At 41.5% G+C, this 21,423-nt stretch overlaps 1 protein-coding gene across 1 annotated transcript; it reads right to left on the bottom strand.

The window, feature by feature from the left end:
• Window positions 1-8,465: 8,465 nt before the first annotated feature.
• Window positions 8,466-20,636, bottom strand: MAL2 (mal, T cell differentiation protein 2). Its single transcript, XM_040546947.1, has 4 exons — window positions 20,187-20,636; window positions 17,896-18,066; window positions 12,723-12,881; window positions 8,466-10,365 (listed from the first exon to the last, which is right to left on the bottom strand). The coding sequence occupies exons 1-4, from the start codon at window positions 20,319-20,321 to the stop codon at window positions 10,294-10,296; spliced, it is 537 nt and encodes a 178-aa protein (XP_040402881.1). The 5' UTR covers window positions 20,322-20,636; the 3' UTR covers window positions 8,466-10,293.
• Window positions 20,637-21,423: the final 787 nt, after the last annotated feature.

Here is a 21,423-nt window from a genome sequence, read left to right as displayed (position 1 = left end):
TTTGCTACCCTTTAATGCACACTCAAATACAAGATACTCTCTGAGGGAAGTGTGTTATTGTGAAGCTCTCTGAAACATTGCTGCTAAAAGCCTGCTCCCTTCTGCCTGGCACACATCTGAGCAGAGCCAGGGGCTCAGGGGCTCTCTCCTGACTGTGGTGGTTGTTTTCTTCCAGCCATCGCAGAGCATCCTCACCTGCTCCATCTGCTCGTGGCCTTCTGGGACAGCCATTGCTGGCAGCCAGTGGGTGGTCACCCACCCTCACGGTGCTGCTGGGTAAAGAAAAACAAAGCATAAAGGTTGAAAAAGAGCTTTAGTGAAAGAGCGGGTTGGATGTTCGGCTGATGTAAGCTGGCACAGCTTGGCTGCTGCCAGGAGAGCAGCACCGCAGCATCAGACCCCAAGGAAAGCAGTAGATGTGATCTGGGAAAGGAGCAAATACTTCAATTACTCAGCCAAACTGCCTCCTTTACTTGAGGAAAATGCCATTCAGATTGTGATTGAAAATATTTGGTTGTAGCAATACAAGTGTTTTTCAGTGGGGATCGTACAGCTGACATTTTGTCCAAAAAGGACAGAATTTCTTTGATGTCAAAGGACTTGTTTAGCATGAAGGGTTAAAGATGCTATGGCTAGAGCAGGAAGCATTGTCTATAATTGAGTAAACATAATACTTTTCCTTTAAAAGACTTTTTCAATTGCTTATGATTTGCCAGAAATTCTCCGTGCTAGTTGCTTATTTTCTGCTGAGCTCTCTGAGAAAAGTTTAATCAGAAGTCATTAAAACCTTTCTAGAAGAGCAGTTAGGAAAAGCTGCTCTGCTTTGCCTATACTGAATTAAAAACAAACAAACAAACAAACAAACAAAAAACCCAACCTGTAACTACACAACTAAGCAGCTGCATGTTTTGCAAGGGAAAGGCAGAGGTACCTGTCAGGCCCTTGACTCAACACGTAGCACTAGTGGCATGCCCAGAAGCAGAGCGTAACTCCTGTTACCTGAGGTCCCACAGCCCTGCAAGAGGTACAGCTCGAGTCACTCCAATGACTAGCATCCCTGTCTTGTGTCTAACACGAAAGCTAATTGGTAAATGCTGACAACAGGGAAGATTAATAAAGGGGTGAGGAATATGAGAAGAGGAAGGGATGAATCATCAGCAAGGCGTGTTGAGACTGAAGACACTGCATAGAGGAAACTGGGTCCGCATTAAAAAGACAAACAAGAAAAAAAAAGATAGTGCAGAGGAAATGGATGGCTTGAATCGGGATGCTATGGGATTTAGATGGCAAACAATGTGAGTGGGATGAGGAAGTGTGTGCATGTGCATACACGAGCAAGTGCATACAGGCAGCCCAGCCCTTGCAGAGCTGTAGAAGGAAAGGTAATGAACTGGGGGAGAGAGAAACAGGAGCTGTAGAAGAAAAGGTAATGAACTGGGGGAGAGAGAAACAGGACAGAAAGTATCTTGGAAAGAACAAGAAGATTTTGTGAAACTTCTCTTTCAATAACCTTGTACATGTACAAGCTTAGATGCTTAGTTTTCAGCATGTCACTGATGAAATATTTGTTTAGGGAAAGTCTGAAGAGCAGTAGTTAAAGGACAAGAGAACTTTCTCAGCTAACTTGGGCAGCTTGTATTGTATCCATTCACTGTTCCCAAAACTGTGCACAAGAGCATGACCTGATTTTACCTCTTGTTCTTCCATTGCAATGTGAAGGACCAGAAGCCAGCACTGTTATTCATATGTACCAAATATGTACCAAACAGAGCTTCTTGATCTCTGTTTATGCTTGGGCATACAATGTTGTATGTATGTATCCTAAAAATAGCAACTTGGCTGGCTTGATTTTAAACCATCAGTTCTGATTAAATGCACTCAGTATTTCAGTAATGCAAGGATGGACTGCGTATGTGAGGCTGTATGCCACAGGGGAACTTAACCACTTGGAAGGTCACAAGCTTCTTTGCTGAACAGCAGAAGGTAAGAGATGCCCCATGGGTCACACTGGTGAGCCATCTAGCCCAGTGCTTTCTGGTGGTGGCAAGAGGGGCTGCTATTTAGGATGAACATGTGAACATGACAGTGCAACTCTTTCCCTTAGCACTTGACATCCATAACTGGTGGATTAGGGACACCAGAGCATCCGTTCCTCCTTCATCCTTTTAACAGACAGACCCATCATTCACTGATTTGCCTAAACCCATCATAAACATGCTAATACTGTCTGTATCCACAGACTTCCTTCCTTCCTTCCTTCCTTCCTTCCTTCCTTCCTTCCTTCGTTCCTTCCTTCCTTCCTTTTCTTTCTTTCTTTTCTCTTTCTCTTTCTTTCTTTTTCTTTCTTTCTTTCTTTCTTTCTTTCTTTCTTTCTTTCTTTCTTTCTTTCTTTCTTTCTTTCTTTCTCTTTCTTTCTCTTTCTTTCTTTCTTTCTTTCTTTCTTTCTTTCTTTCTTTCTTTCCTTCTCTCTTTCCTTCTCTCTTTCTTTCTTCCTTTCTTTCTCTCTCTCTCTCTCTTTCTTTCTTTCTTCCTTTCTTCCTTTCTTTCTTTCTTTCTTTCTTTTTCTTTCTTTCTTTCTTTTTTTTCTTTCTTTCTTTTTCTTTTTTTTTCTTTCTTTCTCTTTCCTCCCTCCCTTCCTCTCTTCCTCCCTCCCTTCCTCCCTCTCTTCCTTTCTTCCTCTTTCTTCCTCTTTCTTTCTTCCTCTCTTTCTTTCTTCCTCTCTTTCCTTCTTCCTCTTTCTTTCTTTCTTCCTCTCTTTCCTTCTTCCTCTTTCTTTCTTTCTTCCTCTCCCTCTCTCTCTCTCTCTCTTTCTTTCTTTCTTCCTTTCTTCCTTTCTTCCTTTCTCCCTTTCTTCCTTTCTTTCTTCCTCTTTCTTCGTTTCTTTCTTTTTCTTCCTCCTCTTCCTCTTTCTTTCTTCCCCTCTTTCTTCTTCTCTTTCTTCCTCTTGTTCTCTCTCTCTCTCTCTCTCTCTCTTTTTCTTTCTCTCTCTTTAATGTAACAACAACATTACACCCTCTGTTCTGTTCCTAATAGCTTTCTCATGAGCTCCAGCATTTTATTGACTTTTCTTGCTTGCCATCGCATACTGAGCTGATGATTTCAGAGAGCCATCAGCAATGGCTCCAAGATGTCTTTCCTAAGTTGTAACTCTCAGTTCCAAGTTTGGTATAGATCATTTTTTCCTAGATGCTTTGCCTTGTATTTATCTACATTAAAGTTCATCTGCCACCTTTGTGCCAGCTCAGTTTGATGAAGTCTTCATGGCATGCACAGAATTTGACTATCTGAAAGAATTTAGTATCTGCAAACTCTGCAAAGTCTGTGGCTCCATTTCTTCAGCTGCCATTTTAAATGAGCTGACTTGGTTAACATCCATAACTCCCTAGGAAAAAGAAATCTCTCCAAAATCCCCTTAAGGTCTGAAAGCTAGTTTCCACTTGTCTAACCTAGTGGAGCTCCAGGGGTTTCAGTCACATGTGATTTATAGAGGTCAACAAAGCCAACTGAGTCCTGCAGGGAGAAGATGGAAGGATGCTATCTCCAGCTGCCTCTTACCTCCTTAGAAAAGGGACTTTGCTTTGTGTTACTGTACTGGGATTGTTCCCAATAAATATGAAATGTGGAATATGAACATACCCACAGAAGTATGAAGTAGTGTATGGCACTAAGATGTTGCTATATCTGTGTATAACGAAAAAGATGAAAGTGTGACCCCCGTCCATTCAGACAAATTAGTTAAGTTTTAAGAAGTCTTCTTAACTGCACTGCTGGCAGCTTTGCTTATTCGGAAATTAGGGTATGGAGAAACCCTGAAGATTGAGTGGCCAAGGACGTCCCTAAAGTCTGTGCAGCCAGTGAAGGGCTTTCTGTGATTGTAGCTCCATCTACCGGTACTAACGGGGCTGATCTCCACGTTTAAGTCATGAGCTACACCACATAATGTTCTCCTTGGAGGTCATTTATTTATTTTTTATTAAACAAAAAATAAAAATAAAATACGAGATTCAGGAATGAGGTAAATTCACCATTAACTTCTTTTCCTAATATCCTTTCAGCCAGCAGAGACGCACAATTTGGTGGTATCAATTAAGTGGTGACACTGTAGTAGTTCTTCATCTTAGAAGTCCGATGTGACATTGTGCCTCACCTAGTTTGTCCGACATTGTAAACCCTAAACCCTACACAACCCGTGAGTCAGATCCCCTAAAACAATGAGACCCTACAAGTGCTGGGTTTTTATCTTGGAGCCTTCACGTCTTCTAAGTCTGCCATGGACACAAAGGCTCTTTTTCCTTTCATGACAGCAGCTATTCCAGCAATGACTTATCCCAGCAGCAGAATCCTAAGGAGAAAAAGCAAATGACACAAGGCCAAAGAATTTGTAATACCATTTATTTCAAATGTCAGCTCTATTTAGTGCTGAGGGAAAATTCTGTTCTTACTTCCATTAGTGAGATTCCTTGCTGGCGACCAGACCTCAAAAGAAGTTGCATTTATATAACTAAAAGCAAAACCTGGCCTCTTGTTCATCATGAAATTTCTCTCTGATATATTCTGTCTCTTTTAGGAACATTTGCTCCAGCTAAGACCCAGACCTGTTGTTTGACAAATTCATTATCAGATATATTTACTTTTTATTTTAGGTCAGGGACTGAACCTTGGGCTTTAGCCCAGGAACAGCTGTCACTGCTACGGGTCAGGTCAGCCGTGTCTTAGCACTCAGATGACACCTCTGTCCAACTTCTCCTCCTTTCTGCTCTCCAGCTCATGCAGGGCCCATGCTGACTGTAGCCAGGGAAGAGAGAGGAAGAGAAGAATTCCTGTCCTTCTTCCAACCTTTAGAGCTGATACCACGTTGGGAAGTGGACTTGGGAGGTGGGGAACACTTCCCCTCTGGTCCTGAATTTGGGGTTAAAGCATCCGGTGATGATTCACCTTGCCTCTTATTTGAACAGCCCAAGGCTCTAAGCTGGCCCTACAGGTTCCCCAGGATGTCACATCCCAGGACAAGGTATTTACAGCTTGAAAAACAGGCATATTAAAGTTTCAAGACCTAGACTTATTGCATGGGACAAATGCAACGAATTGCTAAGGTCTTAAACCTCCTTTTATAATCAGTGGGCCTCCGACACAATTCCTCCATTTGCCCTAACTTCTACATTGTCTTGGTGGAACCATCAAAGTTTATCTGTGCATGTGCTATCTACCTAACCGTGAATCACGTCCAAATACACCACGTTGCTTTCTGGGTTGTCCAGCTTGTCCAGATCATGGTGCAGCTCCCTGCTTGTCTGCATGCCTGGCTTTCTTTCCAAAACCAGGGAAGAGGCAGGGAGAAGAGGGGATGCCTGTTCAGGTCACACTATCACATAAGAGCTGTGATGTAGGTAGGGTGTTCACTGGACTCAGGAGATCAGAAATACCTCCAGATCCAGATTTACCTCCAGATACCTCCAGATTTAACACAAAAGTGTTAAAACATACCCGTCCAAGTCTGATGACTTGATCCTTGTGCTTCCTTGGAAGGCAGCTTGACAAGTTAGTTACCAAAACTTAGCTCGGGTTTCTGACCTGAAAGCTGTGCCCTGGCGGGCTGGATGCAGGTAGTTTTCCTAACGCCAAGGTTGTAAGGCTCAAACATGTCATGTAGAAGGAAGCAGCTGAAACCTGCAGATTCCTGAGGATCTGTTTCCTCTCCTAAGATGCAGGAGGTAGACCAACATCTCAAACAGGAACTCTGTGTATTTACAGCTGGATAATCAAAACTTAAAAAAAGTCAGAATACCCAGAAACTACCATTTGATATAGGAATGGCCAATTTGGCACATAAAGCCTCCCTTTGACTCATAATCCTTCACAGTTGTTCTACCTTTTAACCCCATGTAACTAATTGCCTGACTTAATACGACCGTGACAGAGACAGAAATGGGAACTGTCACGTACAGGCTGCACGGCACCGCTGCCTTCCTGCCCACATTTCAATCCACCTTTGCCTTGGGCAACCGGGTTCTGCTCCACCACAGGTCTCCTTCAGCACATGAGCCTCTCTGAGCTTCCCATCTGTGACAGGAGAACAGCACTTCTCTTCCCAGGAGCTCCTCAGGTACAGCAGCAGTAAGTTCTGGGCTGCTCGGGTTGGAAGGGGGTTTACATGAGCACCGTAAGGGACCAACAGCAAGTTAACCCACCAGGGGAAAGGTGAACAGTCATGCTGAACTCCACTTAAAATAATAATAATAATAATAAAAAAAAACTATATATATAATACTTCCACTGCTAATTTGTCTTTTTTTTTCTTCTGATGGTGTTCCTTGTGTCTCCACAAAGGCCAAGGTGTCATGACCAATTGTCCAAAATCCAGATCAGAAAAACATACAGCATGTTCTCATTTTCCAATTTTCCGTTTTGTAAGGCTGAAAAGCCCAGTGTTAGGTTTGCATTTCAGTTTTAGAATTTGTGGTTCCCCATTATATTCAGACACAACCAGGAAGCCTTTCTGTACAACCCTGGCAGCCCAGCAATGGACTGTGAAATGCATCAGGATACCAGCATTCAGAGACCAGCTTCCCTCTATATAGATAAAAAAAGAGCAAACTAGTTCTCCAAGAGTTTTACCCTCTCTTAACATTTTTTTTTTTTCAAATTCAGACCGGAACGTCAACATTTTTTACAGTTATAAAGCAATTGCAAAAATACAAGGATTAGAGGAAGTGCAGTGGGAGTCAGTGCTGTGAGATGGTTTTGGAAGCTAAAGAGGAAAAGACACCGACCTATTGATTTTTCAGTGCTTTTTCTTTAACTTTTTATGAAGGGAACAGATTTGCATGATCTCTGTCCGGTTCTGCCTCTCTCTTTCTACAGATGTGTTTTACAGCAACATAACTTTACTCATTTCATGAGTTATAACCAATATACACAGGCATGAGAAATCATTAACAGCCTGATCCTGTACATATCAATAGTCACTGCAGGAGCTGTGTCACCTTGGGTCATTTCCAGATATTCAGGAAGACAGACATAGAGTCAGGACTTCAGTGAAGCACTTTCTGCGCATCATTTTCTGAGTATGTTCTAACAAAAGTTTAGCTTTCTAAAACTCATCCTTTCTCTTAAGCAATAGCAAACTAGTGTTTCTCCCTGTACCTTTTGAAGAGAAGTCTCCTTATAGAGAGCTTATTTAGCAGCAGCTACAGAACACTGGTATCCAAAATACTATGTAGTATTTTCTGATTCTAAAAGAGTAGGTACCTGCATGGTATCTTGGATATCCCTGCACCGTAGCTTCACATCACAGAGACATTTGACGAAAACACTTTTTGGTATCTGTGGTCTAATTCCATCCACCTTAAATTCATTGTGACAGTTTATATTCCTCTCTCTTCCCGGGCTCCTTCCATTCTTTGAAGAAGTCTAAGATCGTGTTCTTCAAGGTCATCACTCATAGGCTTGGAGACATTTTTGTACATTTAATTTAAGAGAAAAGAGTGAGACTTATTAGAACCAGCTTGCATATATCACCTGTAATAACCATCACAAGGTTCGTGCTAATCCCCTATCAGTATTTGCATACAGACATCCCAGCATGCACACACCATTTGTGAGTCATACCCGTCTTTGTAAAAAGTAATACAAAATTAATTACTGGCTTTTTTTTTTTTAAAAAAAAAAAAGAAAGAATGCGATGGCTTCCTTGTTCCTTTTTCTGGTGTGTACTTCCTTAGATATTCCTCAAAGACCAGTAAAACTCGTTACATACTAACAAAACGTTTCTGTCCTTTCAATACTTTTCAGCTACAAAAGCCACCTTTTCATTACTGGAGTTTTCACCTTTATCTCTTCACTGCCCTTTGTTTGTCTTTGATAGTTAAGAGGGAAAGTTTCACCTTTCCTCACTGTGCAAATAAAGTTTCCATGCTATGCTAACTGCACTCTGCTACCTGGGTTGCTTCTACAAGTAGAGTAAGACATTTAAACATCACCCACTAGTCATCATCTTTATACCTCAGGTTTGAACTCGGAGGCCAAGTACAAAGGCCAACTAACCTTGGACAACTTTTTAATTGACACCATGTGTGGGTTTCATCCTCTGTAGGTTTAAATAAGCAAAAAGTTAAGATCTTTCCCTCATCGTCCCAGTTGGTTGCAGGTGCTGTAGCTGTGCACAGTCTGCAGTGTGCCGTGCACGTCTAGGTTCCAGGGTGATGGAGTAACCACACCAAAGCGCAGCATCCATTTAGGATGTTGTTGTAGCTGATGTTGCTCTTCTCCTCACTGACATTCATGCTGTATCACAAACCACTATACAAAACTAATACCAATGTAGTCATGCCTTCTCAAGAAATCTTAGCCTTAATTTTGTACGTCTAGCATCACATCTGAGCTGCAAAGTAGTTTTTTTGATACTTTCCAAACAGAGAACTAATAACAAGACTTTACAAACAGGATTAATAACCAGACTGCTGCCATAAACACATCAAGTAACTTTAATGCTGCTTAGCATAAGTCCGTTAAACATTTTCATCCATATACTCCAGTGTAAATGTATTTTATACAATATGAAGTGTTTTAAAAGTATATGGCTCTAGATAAAACATTCACAAAACAAGTTTTAATGCAAGTAGAGGATTAGAAAAAAAAATCAGGCAGAGTATAAAATCTTTGGAAGATAAAATTTTCAGAAAAGATATACAAAACCATCCCATTGCAATAATTCAGGACGTGGTCCCAGTAGTTGGAAGGGCGGCCGCTCACTGCCGTGTCACCGATAAAAATCTCTATCCTGGGTCAGCAGGGACTGACAGGCTCCACTGATGGTGGCTGGCTCTCAGAGATCCTTGTTCCTGACAAGTTTGGCAAAGTAACCTTCAGAGCAGATACTCTTGCTGGCTCAAGGAGAATGAGTAGGCCCGGAATGAGGGAAGTCCTGTCTTCCCTTACCCAACCACCGCTGGTCTCTGCAGAATTGTAAGGTGCACTGGCAAGATGCAGTGAGCAAGTTGTTCTTGAATGACAGGGAACCTTTACGTTCCCACATTATCAATTTGGCACTGTTCACAAGAGCAAAAAAAATATTTACTAGCATTATAAAAAAAAAAAAAAGTTTGCCATCTGCCAAACAGGATGAGTGTTAAGGAACAGAGTGCAACGCTATCGTTTCGTTAACTTTGTATTTATAATATTGCATGTCATTATACAACTGGGGTATTCAAAGGAGGCTCAATTAAACTTCATTCCTGCCAAAAGCAAACTCCCTCATGGGCGGACTGCTTTGCATTCCACTGCTTTCAGCAAGATGTTGCATAGGCATCTCTCCAAATAAAAACACCTTTACAACACCGCAGGTTTAAGATGTAACAAACAGCGCACTGCAAGAATTGAGGTCAGACAACATGCACCATTTGGTAACATTCCATTCAAATGAAGTTGACTCACATAATAAGTAACAAATGCAGCACTTGAAGTAACAAAACCACAGCTGTACTTCAACAAAGTAAAACAGTGCAAATATTCCTGTTAAACAAAATTATATCACCTATATACACACAACACAAATGCACTGTTTGTTTTGCAGTATAAATAGATCTGATTGAGCTAAATGCCTAAAACTAATGAACTACTGTCTGGCAGTCCCAGACAGTTTCCATCTACAAAAGAACACAATAAGCTTTAGAGGATCAGATCACCATAGCTGAATATGGTTGTAAAATAATATCAAAAGATTGCACTGCGTGGATATTTAAAATATTTCCTCTGTACAAAGTTAATAATTTATACTAAGCTGCTACCGCAAAGTCAGCTTGGGCTCTGATTATGCAAGGAGCAGCACACACAGGACCAATGACTCCACCAGGAGCCTCAAGGCCCACCCGTGTGGAGCGCACTGTAATGCTGCAAAGCACTGAAAGCCCAGTCCCAGGACTTAACAAGGGGGGAGCTTTTTAGCTGCCTGTGCAGGTAACATGTCTGTTTAGTTTCAGCTTTCTTCCCGCTCTTCTGGTTTAGCACTAAAATTCTGCTATCTGCTCATGACATCTGTTTATCCCTGAACTCTATAATACTATTCAGTGAATAATGTTTCTAGGCCCCAACAAAAGTTAAAACTAAAAAAGGAAGAGATAGAAACACGTCTTCTGTTAAGGAAATCCTGATTAGGGGTTATTTGCATTTCAGCACTTGAAAACAGATTTTAAGCAAAAAAAAAGTCTTTTTCGGAATTACATTACAGTAAAACAGACAAGTAGTATTTAATTTGATCTGAAGTGGAACACTCAGGCGTTAAAGTCTCTTCAACCGCTATAGCTTCCATCTCCTTAATGCCATGGCTGTGCTGCAACCATAACAAACAGCTGTTGCAAAGGCAAAAATCTAGAGGAGTAGGGGGAAAAAAGAAAAGAAAAAAAAAAAGAGTGAACGACACATTACATTGATCTACATTTTTTTTTCTATTCCAAAAGAATACAGCAACACAAATGATTCAAAAGGTATCTCCCCCCTGCAAAATTCTTATGGTAAAGACAGGTCTGGGATCCTCTGAAGTTTACTCACGAACTTCTCTGTTTTAAACCCATGTTACTGCTTTTAACTTAGTTGCTAGCTGCAGAAGATATTTTGAACTAGGATCTAAACAGAACATGTTCAGAGATTACGGTACAAAATAATTGTGCGTACTTACATCTTATATTTCAGTTTTGGAAGTTTTTAGTGTTTGATTAGAAGGCATCCAAGTGCATGCCTTTACCAGCAAATGATTAAGGAGACAAACTTCTACAGAGCAGAGTTCTTTACTTGCAGAAATACAGAGATTGATTCAAATCTGGCCTCCTTAACCAGATAACCAGACACTAGAAGAGATTCCTAAGAAATGCCAGGAATCTGCTGCTGCTCAAGAACTAAATTGAACAGATAGAAACTGAAGGCCATACCATGGCAAACTCAATTATATAATATAAAACAGAAGAAAAAAATTAGACATTGAATTGTTGAAAAAGGTAGTTTCTCGTATTGTCCAGTGCTGATGATGGTCACTCTCCTAGAGCATACAGATTCAATCATGTGATAACAACCTTGCTTGCCATACAAGTGTTAATGTGATAAATCAAGTTTTGAAGAGATGCTACATCCTAGAACCATCACTCATGAAAGGAACAGATACATTTCTAATCGCAGTATACACATCTAAGAAGTAATTTTAAAAGACAAAACGTCAACAAGGCTTTATCTCTTTTTTTTTTTTTTTCTCATGTAGATCATAGAATTGTTTTAATGAAGTGTTTCAAAGGGTCACAATTTTCTTTGCTCTGTATGCCCTGAATTTCTAATTAGATACTTTTTGGAAAAAAAATAAAAAAACACAACAAAACACTAACGACTACAGTATCTGATTTGCCATTTCCCAGCATATCTTAATTAAAAATTACTGAGGTGAGTTACAAAAGAATATCCTTCTCCCTATCTTGGCAGGGATTTGAGGGTCATGAAGAACTGAATTATTCTTAAAAATAGTATGGAAGTGGTAAAGGGCTTCTTGGAGTCCTCGGTATTCTATTGTCTAAGAAGATGACAGTTGACTGAAGAAAAATATTTTACCTTTTATTAAGTAGGATCTGAACATACTAAAACAAGGACTGAAGAGCTACACGGAAGTGTAGAATTTGAGATATTTAATAGAAAGTGCTCTCTCAGTTTGGACACAACTATGAGATACCAATTCTGTCTGTGTACCATTAAATGTGCTGGAGCGTGTTACTGGCAAGAGGGTAATGACAAGCCACTTAGGACTTAGAGACTGACATGCCCACCCCACCCCTTGCCGAAGCAAAAGGTTTTTCCTTTATTTTCCTTCAGGGAGAATGTAAACTTTACACCTTAGGCTCATCTGTTTTTATCCTAAGATAAGCTGAAGGTGTTTACAGTGTAAAATTTGTGGTTATCCAGTTCTGAAGACAACAGATACCCACAGAGCGTTTTAGAAGCTTAACAAATACATCAAGTTCCCTGAGGTATGTGAGATGCTCTTGGAGGTTAAAGAGAAAAAAAGCTCAGTAGTTTTAGTCCAGTTCCACACCTCTACTTGCCATTCAAGAGTCCAGCCAGGGAGAAAGCTAACGCCCGGTGTATTTCCTGACTCAGCTATACACACCCACATCACCAGATACAGGGATTCAGCGATGATGCAATTGCAGTGATAAAAAGGAAGTCTGAGATTAGGCTATCAATAAAAACACTCTAACCCTTGTCATAGGTAACAGCATGGCCCTTGCAGCTAACTTTTGTATATTTCTTTGAAGTCAGGCATATCTAGAGCCGCACAAGGAGCTAGTCCAAGATCTTTCCCCATGGTATGTTCAGGACTACCTAAACAGTACCAAAAATCCCAAGCAATTACAAGTCTGAGCGCAGGCTTAGAATTCACACCTGATGCTTTGACGAAGGCTCAGTTTTTATCTTTTTCTCCTATTCCAATAACCAGCATTGCTTTTACAAAATATCTCATCTAAAATTATAAGCTGTAGTGATAATATATTTCAAATACTATTGTGAAAAGTATCCTCCAAGCATCTATCACGTTAGCTTTGAGTAACAGCTTACTGCGATATTTTTTGCATGCCACTGTGAAAATATTTGCTGCTTTCAAAGACAAGCACTTCTCCCGTTTTGAGTAGTTGGCTACAAGGACTTAGAACAGACTTCTGTCCCCAGATACAAGTTAATGAAATACATACCGAGGCTGCTATGCTTATGTTATATTCATGATCAGCTAGAATCTTCTCGTGTGTGGTGGAATTGAATCTGCGGGGGAAGTGATGCAGAGATGTGGTTGCTGCTTGCAGCAGAAAAGCTCCGAAATAAAAGACAAAAGTAGCCCCATGGAAAAGAAAGTCCTGAAAAGCAAAGAACAGATTGAGTCTGTGCTGCAACATGCACCTAGTTCTTCTAGTCTCAGTGCAAGTGAAAGCCAACACTGAAACCTGAAACAAGCACTGATAACAATAACTGTACGTGAGCAATGCTAAATCCATCTGAGAGCTTAAACAGTACATGTTTTCACAATTGCTTGCAATTACAAACAACTCCCTAACATAATTAGTAATAAGACAACCCTCCCTCTCCCCAGCCTCCATATTCTTTCAAATTAAGAGGCATGTGCTCATCTTATGTACGTGTGCTGACCTTTTAGATCACTTTAAAGCAATTGGAGCTTACAGAACTCTCCGTTCATAAAGCTCAGCTCAAAAAGAAGGGACACAGAGGCTGACTTTATCACAATTGAAGCAGGACAGTACAAACTCGCAGTCCCCTGAATTCCTTCTCAGCTACAACCTCAACTCCAAAAGCTCCCTTTACATGCTTAAATGTTGCTTCTCTAAGTGTCCAGAAACATGCCAACCTTGACACAGCTGAAGTTTACTTCGTGGTACAAAGTCCAAGTACTGAGGCACCTCCTCAACTCTCTCTGTTTTGGCTCTACACAAAATAGAGTAATGTGGAGGTACTTTGTGATCCTGCTGAATAAAATGTCTGGGACTTAACAAGAGCTAGGATTTGCTTTATATATGTCTCTCTCCTGCTCTTCTCTAGGCAATTCGCTGTTCTGTAGTGAATACTAGCAAAGGACAAGGTTCAGAGATCTAGCATTTCTGGATTCTATGACTGGGGTACACAAAAAAAGCAGGTTTGGTGCCTAAATCTTTCTGTGGCTTGTGCCTCAGAGTGTTCCATGCAGCAAAATCCAAGACATGTTCCAGTACAGTTTGAAGACATCTAACGTATTCTGCCAGCATCTCCCTCTGATGTTGAGTCTGCAAAGCAGGTATGTGCACTGCACTCAGTTCCTGAGTCCATACACCACCTGCTGTGTGTGCGTACACATGCGGGTCTGCATAATGTTATATATTATGCACAAGCGTGGGTATGCTTTTTTGATGAAAACCATGATACACAGTCTATCTCAAGTACAAACAAATTCATTGTGGACTTGTCCTTGACGTGAGTGCAATGGACTACCAGTATGCCAAGAGCAAGAACCCAGGAGGAAGCATCCCGTGTGACTCACCACAACGGCAGACAGCATTCATACACACACAATTTATCGTGCATTACCCTTAGCTAGTCGCTATCTGACAGCAAGGCAGGAATGCTCTGCATTTCCCTGCTTAGAGAACGTTTCCCAGATTAGAGAATTGTTTCTTCATAGGTGTTAGATTTTATTTTATTGTTATTATTAAAAGAATTCCTTTCCAAATTAATTGGTTGTTTCATATTTGATAGCAGGTATAGCTACTCCAGCACTCACACTCCAGTCAGTTTTGGCAAGTTATGATCTAAGCAGCTACTTACACTTTGCAATTCCACTTTGACCAGGAAATAATTTTATCTTAATTAAGAATCATTTGAGGCTAGGTCATAGACAATACTGCTTTTCTTAATGACTGCTTATTACTGAGAATACAAGTTTTGGCAAAAACAGCTGCAGTAATTCCCAACTTCACGTCTTCTATCCTGGCTGCTTTATTCATTTATTTATTTTTTATACTATTACTTCTTTAGGAGCACCACCAGGAAACGCCACTGACATCCACAGAACTAAGAGAAGAAAAGAGGGCTGAGAGTGGCTTTACAACCTAGCTGGATGGCTGTCATGTCCTGGGCTTGCCAGAAATCAAGGTTTGGACAGGAGACGCATTCTCTCAGTCTCCTGCTCTCCCCTAACATCTGTACCTCATAGAAAAAAATGTAGGGACCGGCAGCTGCTTGTACGTGAGAGTGATGGAGCACTGGAGAACCTATAGTGCTGTGCTGCAACTGGGGAGGCACTTCTCTCCACCAGAAGCTTACTGGTTTGGTTTCCCCTGCTCAACTGAGCTGGCAGACAGACCTACAGCTTCTACAGACGGACTGCATGCAGGTGTGTGCTCCCTCCGTGACAAACCCCAGACCTCACCATGACCTGACGTACAAATTTCATAGCACCGGAGTTCAGCAACTCAAACGGTGCTCATAAATCCATAGATAATCAAGGACATCCAGTATTTTGGGGCTACTAAATACTGGAAGGAGCACAAATAGCTCCAGGAGGAAGATGGTGCTGAATGCAAGCAGGAGAGGTATTTTCACAAGACAAACTCTTTCATTTCCTCCATCCTCCTGCTGAAGCCTCTAATTTCCTTCTCCTGGCAGCAATTACAGTGAAGCCGTGTAGCATCAGGAAGGTTTCACATTTATATGGTTAGGGTTTCTATGACCGAAAAAGCCAAGATGTTATTAGGGAAGGTGGTCAGTTTTGTTTTTAATAATTGTTAGCATGGTACCTAACTCTCTATTGCCTTAACCCTTGTATAATCATTGAAGCCTCACACAAGGGATATGTAGAACAGTACCAGATCTGCGTGATATGTTAGTTCACATCTAATTTTGTAAACAAGTGTGTTGTGAGTCAGGTCGTAAAGAAATGTATTTGTCATAACATCTGGTCTAATACAGGGATGTATTAAGGTCCATATTTTTTCCCAACTTTTCACTGAGTAGCATTTTATTTTTTAAATATCTGTATGAGCTCAGTGGAGCTACTTATGTCATATGGCATTAACAAATGCAGGTCTGTCAGAATCCCAAGCTATTTTTCATGTTTACACTTAGCCTTCCAGAGTCTGAAACCACATTTGTTCATGAATCTATAAAGGATGCATCTGTACTCTCACATAAACAAGCCATGACTCTTCCCCTTTTTCCTAATTTTATGACCTGTAATGTCTGAGTTCTATTACAAATTTAATTTCTGAAGTACCAAAAACATGTATTTATATAAATAAGTGCCAACCTAAAATGAACACGTATACCTCTGTATTGTGTAACATTAAAAAACAGTTTTAGTATTTCTAGTAATTATTTATTTGAAACAGAAGGTAAAAATCCTTGTGAAGTGCTACTAAAGAGTTTAGTGCCAACAAGTCACAGAACATTTGTGTACCTAACAATAGTGGTCAAATGATACATCTACTGTTATTTCTGTCGAAGACTGGAAGAGGCTGGATTTATGCCACCATGCCAGAGATAAAAGGATTCACACTGCATTTATTTAAGATATTGACTTAGTTACGATAGCTTTTTGGAGTAAGTTAGAGTCCCACGGGCATGGCTTTTATACAGCTCATCTAGCATTTCCTGACATGGAAAGTTTCTCACTGATTTATCAAATACAAGGGGAGAAAATTAATAGTACAACCAAGCACTACCAACACCAGGCAGCCAATGTGCAAGGTAAAAGATTGTTTTAAGATGAGCATTTTCAATCTATAAAAGACTCTGCCCTTACCCAGCAACCCTTAAATGGATTAATGATTGTAAATTGACAAATAGTTTCAATGAAACCCAGGACACTATTAATTTACTTCAGTTATGCACATGCTCAAGGGTTTTGTTGCGTCATAACTTGTGAGGATGTCACAGCGTAAATCCCTGTAGCACTCTCTAATTGTAACTCATTATTAGCTTAATTACTGCCTGTATTGTGCTGGAAAGCTAAGACCGTACGTATGTGTATTTGCTTTAATAGAACCCAGTTTGTTTTAATAGAATTGTTTGTTTTAATAGAATTCAGTTTGTTACCACTGATGGACTTGGATGCTGTTGGAGCCTCAAACTTACAAAGCTCTATGACTTTGCTTTAAAGAGCATTTGTTTCAAAGGACTGTCTGTCAATAACTTGAACAGATAAACAAACATACTGATAGTGAAGAACACAAACACAACTATCATCAAAAAAGTGTCAGTAAGAAAACTAAGGCACACAGGAGGAAGGAAAAGGTGATCAGCAGTTAAAAACAGACATGCTTTAATATTTCAGAAGTTTTGATCCTTTCAGAAGACTTATTTTTGATAATTCCCACTCTGATGACAGTTTTGCCACCTGTTATTATTCACTCCCAGCATTATTAGAGAGAGTAATACCACCTTGTGCTCAACTACTTGAGCACTAAAAACCTCAAAGTAAAAACCAGTTTATGACAACAAAGGAGTACATAAATTAGCAGTCAATAACCTCATATATCCACGTTACTGGTAAAAACCAGAACCAACAGCTTCCCTTTTTTTTAATAGGAAGGTACAGTCTGTGAAAACTATCGGCACAAGCCACAATGCTCCATTACAGCATGAATTAAGTCTTGTCTTCACACTGGACAAAAGCCGAAGAGAACATAACGAGGTCTGTAGTTTCCCCAGATTTCCCATAAGCAAGATAAACTTATCCTAAGAAGACGGTAAGCTGCTGAGGCTTATGCTGACTTTGACTACCTAAGATCTAACAGCCAGTTGTCAATGCTGTTCTGGAACTGACCCCCAAGTCAGCTGAAGACTTTCTTAGGAAGTGAAGGAGACTTCTTGGGTGCTTTAGTCTGGTGCCATTTCAGACAACCACATCACACAACGTGTTCAAAATACGTATCATTTCCTTTACAATATTACATACATCTTTTTACCTCCCATTACTCACTTCTCTAGTAGTCCAAAAATATTTTCTAATTTCTAAGTCCATAATTATTTCTGACAATTTAAACCAATTTGTTGTCATGACTTATTAAACTAGCTCTTTTCCTGCTGCTCAGGCCTTTTATGTGCTTATAGAGGGCAAGTACGCTGCTTCAATCTGTTTCAAAAGGCAGGTTCTTTCAGCTTTCATCATAAAAGAGGTCTTGTATTTCCCCCGTCATCCTTGTGGCCCTACTCTGTCCTCTTCCAGTTTTGAGCTCCTTTTCTGAGAAACTTCCTGTTTCTCAGACTTAGGATAACTACTTAGTTATCAGACTTAGGATAACTACTTCTCATAAAATCATTTTCGATTTATAAAATAAACATAATCCTTTAAATATATATATATAAATAAATAAAAAATCTTACTGTCTGGTTCCAGTTGACAGCAATTCTATTTGCATAACCGAAGAGGAACACACACAGGAACACGATGGAGAGGAACCACGCAGTCACCGCTACGAACATTACCCATCCCTGCAGCAGCGGCAGTGGAACTTTTGTAGATGCTACCAAAATCCAGACTATTGTTCCAAACAGCTGCAAGGAAAGGAATGCAGATGATGAACTGACAGAGAACTTTCATTCAGTCCCTTCTAACTCAGAATTAGCACTTCATATCACACATCAACAAGCCCTCTGACTACTTTCAGGAAAACAGAGGAAACACTTCAAAAGTTCTCAAAGAGTACAAGTGTTGTTCTGAGAAATGATAGGCACTAAGTGGAGGTTAAACGAAGCCCCTCTTAGAACAGTCTTGGCAATGGGATTTACATACTCAGGTGATTTCTGTGTTGCTGTTGAAAATGTTACTCTTACTGTCATTTATAGGGAACGAAGTGTGAAAATATTCCACACACACACATATATATACACACAACTATGTGTATATATATATACATATATATATATATATATAATGTATACACGCATACACTGAAGTTAACTTGATGAGGATGCACATCAAATTTGGATTCAATCTCATACTGTTTAGTTTGGTAGTCCTAAACAGATGAGATACATAAAGAAGATGAAACCACATCTTTATTAATGTATTTGTAATAAAATGCTGAAAAAGTGCACAATAAATAATAAAGTGAAAGAGAAAACTAGATTATAGAATAAGGTGAGTTATAAATTATGTTGCAATAACTAGAGAAATGTACATTTTCCAGAAGTTATTGTAACCAGAGAAAGAACACAGCATCACCAATTTTTTTTCAGTATACAGATCTGAGCGAATGAGTAGTGGGGATACTGTGCCATAAGGGACTGATGGAGCTTTTACTTCCGCTGTTGGATAGCTACAATTAATTTCAAAGCAAGCTACTACTTTCTTATTTAAATCCTACAGATTTAAAACTACAAAGTCAGAGGCTACATTTTCAGATTCAGATAACTTCCTTGAGAATCAAGGTTGGAAGAGCGATCCCTTTCAAAAGCTGCCTGCTATAAAATTAGTTATAATTGGTTAGAAAATTAGTTGGGTCCTCTCTCGTGTTACGTTGCTGCAGCATGCATGTAAATACACACTGGTAGTCTCAGTTCAAAACTCCCAAGGGTTTCGGTATTAGCCTTCAAGTTGTTCTTTAGGGTTCCTTTTTTTTTGCTGCTGTGTGACAAACCGCTTTCTCTAGTTTCACAAGGCTGCAGGTGCAAGTCTGTTACTTATTGACCAGACAGCAATGGGCAGTGAGGAAGCAGAAGGGATAGCAGAAAGCGTCTGCTAAATAAAAAGCAGACACACATGAAATGTTTTCAGTATTTTGAATTTGGAATCTTGTAGGATTCTTTAAAAAAAAAGAAACAAAAACAAAGAAAATAGAAGAAACAAAAAAAAAAGAAATCTACTGCAGAGATTGCTAATCTCAGCATCCAGGGTTGTGCAATTTCCCCAATACTACAGCTGCCCCCTCCAGCTCGCATGGCAAATGCCTGCCAGGTTAGCCAACCTACTTAACCTTTTGTGCCCACTGACTCAGGCCCTGATTCAGCGCCAGGAGTTGGTGCTCAGCTCCTTCCTCAGGTGCCGTTGTACAGCTTGCAGGGTGGCACCTAGCTCACAGACACACGGACTGGGACGCCAAGTTAAAAAAGAACACAACTCTTAATAAAATTAGTTCTGCCAAGATTTCTCCCCCCATGCGCACTAATTAGTGCCACAGTTGCGCAGAGACTGAGCTCGAAGGACCTCAGTCCCACATAAATCAGCACGGCCTTACGCACACACAAATTAAACACGCTTGCAGGAGTTTGCACAGGACCTGTAGCACAACCAGCGTAACTTTTCAGAGAGATTTTTGGGTTCTCAGCAGCTTGAGCTCCCCCTGCCACCCATCAGGACGGGGCTGGGGGGTCAACTCCCCACATGGCCGGGACAGACCGGGGGTGCCCGAGGCGAGGTGGGGCGGGCTGGGGAGAGGGGTCCCGGTCCCTGCTGCCCTTCGCCGGGGCACGGAGCCGTTTTCCCCCCTTTTTGGGCTGGGGTAGGAGCAGCGATACCTCCCCTTCCCTCCTTCCCTCCCTCCTTCCCTGCCGGCGGCTGCCACAGCCCGCCGCCCTCAGCCCGCTCACAAAATGGCAGGTGAGGGGCGACGGGGGGGGGGGGGGGCGAGGGGAGGAAGACTACGGTGTTCCCCCCCCAAAAAAAAACAACTCACGATCTCCAGGAAGATGAAGGCTCCCGAGTAGGTGCGCAGGATCTCCAGCCCCGAGGGCAGAGTGACCCGGGGGGGCGGGAAGTAGGCGGCGGGGTTGGGAGGAGGCGGCATGGACGAGGCTCCCCTGGGCAACATGGTGCTGCTGGTGGTGGTGGTGGTGGTGCCGCCGAGCGGGGACGGCTGAGCCGCGGCCAGGTGGGCGAGGAGGAGGAGGAGGAAGGAGAGGAGGAGGAAGAGGAGGAGGAGGAGGAGGGAGCAGGTGCGGGCGAGCCCGTACGCACCGCCCCGGCCGCCTCCCTCCTTCCCCACCCCGCCCCGGGGCCGGAGGAGCTGCCCCGGTGTCCCCTCCCGGGACTCTTCTCCCGGCCAAAAGCCCGCAACAGGAGCCGTGAAAAGCAGGAGCAGGTTCCTCAGGAGCCTCTCAGGCCGGGCTGGTGGCCTCCTGCTTGCAGGGCACCGCGCTGGGTGTTTGCTCCGGATTGCAAAACCGCCCGTTCAGGAGTCCTGAGTCAGTTCCAGCCGCGTTTACGTGGCTGTTTCCTCATGCCGATCTGCAGAAGGTGGTTATTTACCTTCTGGTTGTAGATATTTGAGGCTTAGAAATTAGGAGGCTGCATTTTTTTTTTTTTCCTAAGGAGCCTATTTGGTTTACCTGTTCAAAATGCTGAAAACAATCACGTGCATCTGCTTTTCGTTCAACCATGCACAATTACTAAAATCCAATAGTATTATAAAGTGTTTTTCTGATGTAAAAGTTTGGGGTAGATATGGGTCTAGAAAGTTACATGGTCGTCAGACCACATATAATGTATTTTCTCATTCTTCTTAGTATGAATACCTTTTCCAGATCTTTTCCAGATGAAGGATGTAGGACCATTCAGGATTTTTGTTGTTTTTCCCTTTGTGGCTTAGGACAGAGTCACAGAGCGGCCCAGGCTGGAAGGGATTTCAGAAGATCATCAGGTCCAACCTTCGTGGGAAAACGGAGCCTCATGAGATTGTCTTGCACCCTGTCCAGTTGCATCCTTAAAATCTCCAGTGATGGGGGTTCTGCCCCTGAGGTTGTTCTGGTGATTGATTATTCTCACTGTAAAAAAAAATCTTTCCTTTGTCAAGATGAAACTTCTCACAGTGCAGCTTGTACCTGTTGCCCCTTCTCTGTATGGTTCCTTGTGAAGAGCCTCCATCCTCTTCATAGCCATCCTTTTAGTGCTGGAATACTGTGATGAGGTCCCCC

Source organism: Cygnus olor, chromosome 2 (assembly GCF_009769625.2).
Source record: "Cygnus olor isolate bCygOlo1 chromosome 2, bCygOlo1.pri.v2, whole genome shotgun sequence".
Classification (NCBI taxonomy): Eukaryota; Metazoa; Chordata; class Aves; order Anseriformes; family Anatidae; genus Cygnus; species Cygnus olor.
Note: the sequence above shows the minus strand (reverse complement) of the source record. Positions and strands in the feature narration are given on the sequence as shown.